The 6,527-nt window shown below is 37.3% G+C and overlaps 1 protein-coding gene across 1 annotated transcript; it reads right to left on the bottom strand.

Annotated features, from left to right (window-relative positions):
- Nucleotides 1–2,802: 2,802 nt before the first annotated feature.
- On the bottom strand, nucleotides 2,803–6,218 carry TSHB (thyroid stimulating hormone subunit beta). The gene is made up of 2 exons (XM_074265545.1): nucleotides 6,057–6,218; nucleotides 2,803–3,251 (listed from the first exon to the last, which is right to left on the bottom strand). Exons 1-2 carry the CDS (start codon nucleotides 6,216–6,218, stop codon nucleotides 2,997–2,999), a joined length of 417 nt encoding a protein of 138 aa, XP_074121646.1. The 3' UTR covers nucleotides 2,803–2,996.
- Between the last annotated feature and the right edge of the window lie 309 nt (nucleotides 6,219–6,527).

Below are 6,527 nucleotides of genomic sequence, written 5' to 3'. Positions count from 1 at the left end.
AAGAAAGGTCCTTTTCCCTTCTCTGACAGGAGCTGAGCCGTGATCCAAGCTGTAAATACTCTGGGCTCTCTTTACTTCAGTAGAGACAAACAGCTGTAAAATGTTAGACTAATTGCCTTCTCAGTTTCTATATCCTGGTGTAAATGCTAATTAGCTAGGACCCTTTAAAAGGTTGAATTTTTTTGGACATGAGTCCCATTCGACTGGCTAGTCTAAACTCTCCACAATTAAGATATTAAAAACCACTCTCTGTCTTGCCTCAGTTTCTCTGGAGTTACAGGAGGATAAGACACCATCCAACAATTTTAATATCCCATTCCAGAATATTAGATAAGAATATCTTGATATTCATGACTTTGGAAAATCATGCTAATTAACATAAGCTTTAATGTGTTGATCCATTACTAATTGTAAACATATTGTAAATGTATTAATCCATTGTGTCTATAGAGGCAGCCTGGTGTAATCAGTAGAAAGACCTTAGATGCAAGTGTTGCTGCCTTTGAACCTAGCTGTGAGACCTTGTGCAAATCACTTAAATGCTCTGTGTCTCAGTTTCTTCATCTGTAAAATAGAAATGACAGTAAGAGTATCTATTCCATAGAGATGATATGAAGATCAGAAAAGATAATGTGTGTAAAGCATTTGATCCCTAAGATTCTTGTCCTAATTTGTAATTAGGCCATGTCCAAGTTAACAGGAAATCATATGCTTCTTCTCTAGTAGTAATAGCAGATGGAGGAAGCAGCTAGTGCTGTAGTGCATAGAGCTGGAGATGGCCCTGGATGCAGTGGGAGTAAATGCCAAATAGACACAGGATGGTGCATTTATTTACGTATAAAAGTATATGTATATGTATGACATATAGGACCTGCTTAATAAAAGTTTGTTGAATGATTTTATCACAGCTGGAAATCAAAGATGAGGTACGACAACACCTATCTAACTTATTCCAGGCATTGACAGCCACATTCATTCATTCATTCATTCAGCAATTACCCTGGCCCTCACTGATTAGCCAACAATAGGTCCTAGGCCAAACCCCACTTGGCCATTGGTTGGGCCCTGATTGGTTCAAAGTGAACATAAATAGTAATTGTTTCTATTTTGACTGGAAGCTCTAAGAGTATTCCCCTCCCAGATGGATATATATATATATATACATATACATATGTATATATACATATATATATAGTAGTAAAAGAGGCTATTTTCTGCCTCATTTCTTCCCAATCCTTAAACACTGATTAAGGGCTTTGCCTCAGTCAAATTGAGCTTTAAAAAGCCAAGGTCTCCTACTGTATCCAGGACCATCTCCAATCATCCTGATCTGTATCTGACCATTGGATCCAGATGGCTCTGGTGGAGAAAGTGAGACAGGTGACTTTGCACAGTCCTTCTTCACTTAAGTCCAGTTCATTGTATTTCGAGAACAAAGAATAAACAACAGCAATGATGTTTATACAGTGCTTTAAGGTTTGCAAAGTGCTTTTATTATATTATCTTATTTGATTTAAACAAGCATTTATTAAGGTCATATCATATGACAAAAACTATGCTAGATCTTGAGGATAAAAGATAAATCCATTTTAAAAAATAGTGTACAATCACCATGACATATTCAAACAGAAAGCACAAGTACCAAGAAAAGCTTTTTCACTACTGAAAGCTATTCAGATGATAATTCAGGGTAATACCATTTTATTTTCCCACTGAGCATTTTCTCGAAAATCCTATCACAATGACATGAGTGAAAAGAGGACAAGCTGCATTTAATATAAATGCTGGAGGCGGGAAAAATCTCCTATTACTCAAGGGCTATAAAGGATTTAAATTTCCACATGTAAAATGATCATGACCTCTTTACTCAGCTTTGTAAATTGACCTTTTGGGGTATAACTTTCATAGGCCGATTGGCCCACCAAAGGAATTAAATTAGAGAGAATGGTTCCCAGGTTGTTTACTGGTCTTGAGGGGAATTTTAGCCTGCCAGGGAGTAGGGTAATGGATTACTTCCTCTGCCTGTGCCCTACTTCCTTACACATCATTGTCACAGCCCTACCCTTGAGTGTATGTCCTTCTTCTCCCCTCCCTCTCTGCAGGGGCCTATGACCTTCTTGCCTGTACCCACAGCACTTCTCTCCCTAGGACTCTGCAGTGAGTTCTACCTGAACCCTCCTCCGTATAATACAAAGACCTTCCTAATTTGTCGCTGCAACTCCCTTCACTGGGCTGAGCTGATAAATGGATATCTCTTAGGGGACTTTCCTGTCTTCTTCTTCATATTAATTCACCTCTTTCTCAGAATGGAACTCCTTTGAAGTGGTCAAAGTTCTTTCTCACCTAGCTGAGGTAGGAAGGTGGTGCAATGTTAGAATGATGGGTCTGGGGTCTGGAAGATGAGTTCAAATCCAACCTTATATACATTTGCTTACACTTGTATACCCTTACTATATACTGTGAATCTGAGCAAGTCACTAAATTTCTATCTGCCTCAGTTTCCTTAACTGGATAATGGAGATAATAATAGAACTTACCTCCCAACATTGCTATGAAGATTATTTGTACTACATTTAGCACAATGCTTGGAACATAGTAGATGCTTATTAAATTCTTTTTTTTTCTTTTTGGCTGAGGCAATTGGGATTAAGTGACTTGCCCAGGGTCACACAGCCAGGAAGTGTTAAGTGTCTAAGGCCAGATTTGAATTCAGGTCCTCCTGACTTCAGGGCTGATGCTCATATCCACTGGGTCATCTAGCTGCCCCTGCTTATTAAATTCTTAATCCATCTCCCCCCTCCCCCCAGCTGTCAAGAACTTTTTAAGTTCTTTTTTATGTTCCTGCATGTTTGAAGTAGGGGTGGTGATGAAATAGAAAGTCACACATAATTGTTATGAAATACGGAAATATTTTAATCACTGGGTGCTCTAAGTTAAATTGACATAGGTGAAGTAGAGTTAACATTTAACCTTGGACAACAGATCACATAGCTCTCTTAAACAGGAAATCCCACCAAAAAGGGCTTTTGTGGTTTTGTACAGTAGTTTGTCCTGACACTCTCATGTATGCAATCAGTGTAGTCTGTGTTACATTTGCCACACTTGCAACTCCTAGCCACAGGGTATGAGAAATAGGGGGTGACATGGAGAGGGCAGCCTGGCAACATCACTGTTCTGTAGGTGATGTCTTTATATGTGCACACATTCTGGGAGAGAGCACTTTTAGGGAGGAACATCTTTCCATTGCTGTCCTGAAGAGAGAAGAGAAAGATGGTCATTACTTGATGACAGTTTTACAAATTGAGCATAAATGATATCAGCATATTGAAAATAATATGATCATAATAGTTAGCATTTATAGATTATCTATTATGTGTCAGGTATCTTATCATTTGATCCTCACAACAACCCTGAGAGGGAGGTATTATTATTATTATTACCATTTTACATGTAAGTAAACTGAGGCATAGAGTTTATAGTGACCTACCCAGGTTCGCACAGCTAGTAAGTGTCTGAAGCCAGATTAAAACTGATGTCTTTCTGACTTAAGCAGCTAATATGATAAAAAAGAAAAGAAAAGAAAAAAGGAAAGGAAAGGAAAGGAAAGGAAAGGAAAGGAAAGGAAAGGAAAGGAAAGGAAAGGAAAGGAAAGGAAAGGAAAGGAAAGGAAAGGAAAGGAAAGGAAAGGAAAGGAAAGGAAAGGAAAGGAAAGGAAAGGAAAGGAAAGGAAAGGAAAGGAAAGGAAAGGAAAGGAAAGGAAAGGAAAGGAAAGGAAAGGAAAGGAAAGGAAAGGAAAGGAAAGGAAAGGAAAGGAAAGGAAAAGGAAAGGAAAGGAAAGGAAAGGAAAGGAAAGGAAAGGGAAAAATGTTGGATGTTGGAGGGGATATGGGAAAACTGGGACACCAATGCACTGTTGGTAGAGTTGTGAACTGATCCAACAATTCTGAAGAGCAATTTGGAACCATGCCAAAAGAACTATAAAACCATGTGTTCCTTTTGATTCACCAATATCACTGCCAGGTTTATATACCAAAGGGGGAAAACAAAAAAAATGGATAAAGAACCTGTTTGTACAAAAAAAATTATTATAGCAATTATTTTTGTGCCCATCAATTGGGGAATGACTAAACATGCTATAGCATATAATTTCAATGGAATATTATTGTGCTATAAGAAATGACCAGCAGGATGATTTCAGAAAAACTTGGAAAGACTCACATGAATTGATGCAAAGTGACGCAAACAGAACCAGGAGAATGTTGTACATAGAGCAATTATTGTTCACTGAAGAACTCTGAAGGACTTAACCTATTCTCCGCAATATAATGATCTAAAACAATCTCAAAGGACTAATAATGAAGCATACTGCCTCCAAAGAAAGAACTAATGTTGATTGAATACAGACTGAAGCATCCTTTTCCCCCCCTTTCTTTTTTTTCCTTTCTTAGAGTCTTGTACAAAATCACCGATATGAAATGCTTTATATAATTGCACATATATAACCTATGTCTGGTTGCTTGCTATCTAGTGGAGGGAAGGATTGAATTTGGAATTTGAAACTTTTAATAAAAACGTTTTAAAATTAGGGGAAAAAATCTTTCTAACTTTATATCCTACTACTCTACTGCACCACCACACATCTCTAAATAAGAGGAAGTTGAAGATCTTTCTGTTTAGAAAGGATTTGTGCCTCATAATCTGGATTATATTTCTCAAAACCCTCTGCCACCCCAGTGATTTTTTGGCCAGGGGGAAGAGGGAAAAATGGACCTGTGACATTATGAGCTCCCAAATAGTCTCAGAGAGTGATCTGTGGGCATAAGAAGTTAAGTGACTTGCAATTAATATGTGGCAAAGGCAAGACTTGAACTCAGGTATTTCAGATTCTTAAGGCTTTTAGAACCTAATTAACATAGTTATTCAACTTCTCTGGGTCATAGAATAAAGAGAGTGCTGCACTAGGAATGAGAAGATCTAGGTTCAATTCTACAATTCACTTCAACAAGTATTTACCACCTCATCATTATTACCATCACCCTCATCACCACCACAACCATCATCATCATCATCATCATTAGCATAGTATCAAGTACATTTATCATATAATAAGGATGAAAGTTAAGAGCTGGATAGGCCATCCAATCAAGGTTTAACAAAAAGAAAACCTAGAGAAGCCCCTCCCAACATATTATATTAAGTCTCTTCAGAATATTTATGAGAGAACAAGGATAAGAATTATAAAAGAGAAGACTTGGAGATACATGTATCAATTAGGTTATGGGTCTATTTAAAGGACACCTGGTTTATGGCAAAAATTCACACTTGACACTTCCTGCTAAAGAGTAAAAGAAAGAATACTCAATTTGAGTAAGAGAACCTGGTTTCAAATCCTGGCTCTGCTACTTGCTATTTATCTCTGGACCTCAGTTTTCTCATCAGTAAAATGGAAAGGATTGAATGAGATGATCTCTCTAAAGTCCTTTCTAATCCAAAATTCTATAAATTTCATTTAAAGAGTAAAAATTTAAAATGAAATTTTAGAATGTTAATAGAGCTAGAAGAAATCTTGAGAATTCCCAATTTAATTCCATTTTCCATTGAAGGAATCGAGACTCAGATTAGTGAAGTCACTTACCCAAGTCACACAGAGTTAGTAATTAGTAACAACATCTAAAATGTAAAATGAACAAGATATGGTCCTGTATGGTACAAACAATAGTACAGTGGACATTGACAGCCCTATGTATGTCTCCTATTGGTTGATTGTTGTCTTTGGTTCTTAAAGAGGACCAAAGTGACATCATTATGTCAGAGTCAAGTTACAGTCTGTCCTGCTGTAGCTTATCAGACAATGCAAGTTCCTTTTAGGCACTAGTTGAAAATTATAGGGTTATCATTTCTCCTAAACCTCCTTCTAAATCATAATGAACACCTCAAGTCTATTGGCTTCTAAAATGTAACATGGATAAATATGACAATATGAAAAATAACATTAAGCTTCTTTTCCCCCCCCTCTATATAATTTCTTAAAGATAGTCATCTACATGTTAGCATACCCGAGTCAGGCAGTATCCAGCACAAATGGTGGTATTGATGGTTAGGCAGTATGCGCACTCTGTTCGTTCAACATACATGATATATTCAGTTGGAACACAAAAAGACATTGTTTGTCCAAATGCAAATCCAAAAAGTAGAGACATCAGGAAAGTAGCAATCATGCTAAAGACCAAGACAAAAATGTTAAAATGAGCCCATTACATGGATTGTTAGTTGTATGCAGTCACCAATCAGATGTTCACTATTTTGAGAGAGAGATCATTACAGTGATTAGAAATTTACCATTAGATGTAGCTAACCAACCCCAGCTCAGTTGGGTCCTACATATGCAGAGCCTTTTGGTTTCTGAGTAACAAAATCCCAAGCCCTCTGAGTGATCAGACAAATGGCAAGTCAGCTTAAGTCAGAAGTTCTTTGCCTAAGTCCCCCTTAGAATACTTTTGAGGGGGTGTGTGAACTTAATAGGAGAA

The sequence above is a fragment of the Sminthopsis crassicaudata genome, chromosome 4 (genome assembly GCF_048593235.1).
Source record: "Sminthopsis crassicaudata isolate SCR6 chromosome 4, ASM4859323v1, whole genome shotgun sequence".
Classification (NCBI taxonomy): Eukaryota; Metazoa; Chordata; class Mammalia; order Dasyuromorphia; family Dasyuridae; genus Sminthopsis; species Sminthopsis crassicaudata.
The sequence above is the reverse complement of the archived record's forward strand: the minus strand, read 5'-3'. Positions and strand labels throughout refer to the sequence as shown.

Bases quoted from the DNA above. Each gene is read 5' to 3' on its own strand.
- TSHB (XM_074265545.1), bottom strand. From the start codon at position 6,218: ATGATTGCTACTTTCCTGATGTCTCTACTTTTTGGATTTGCATTTGGA. The intron at 3,252-6,056 runs GTATGCTAACAT...TTCTCTCTTCAG, and splicing joins CTGGATACTGCCTGACTCGG to GACAGCAATGGAAAGATGTT.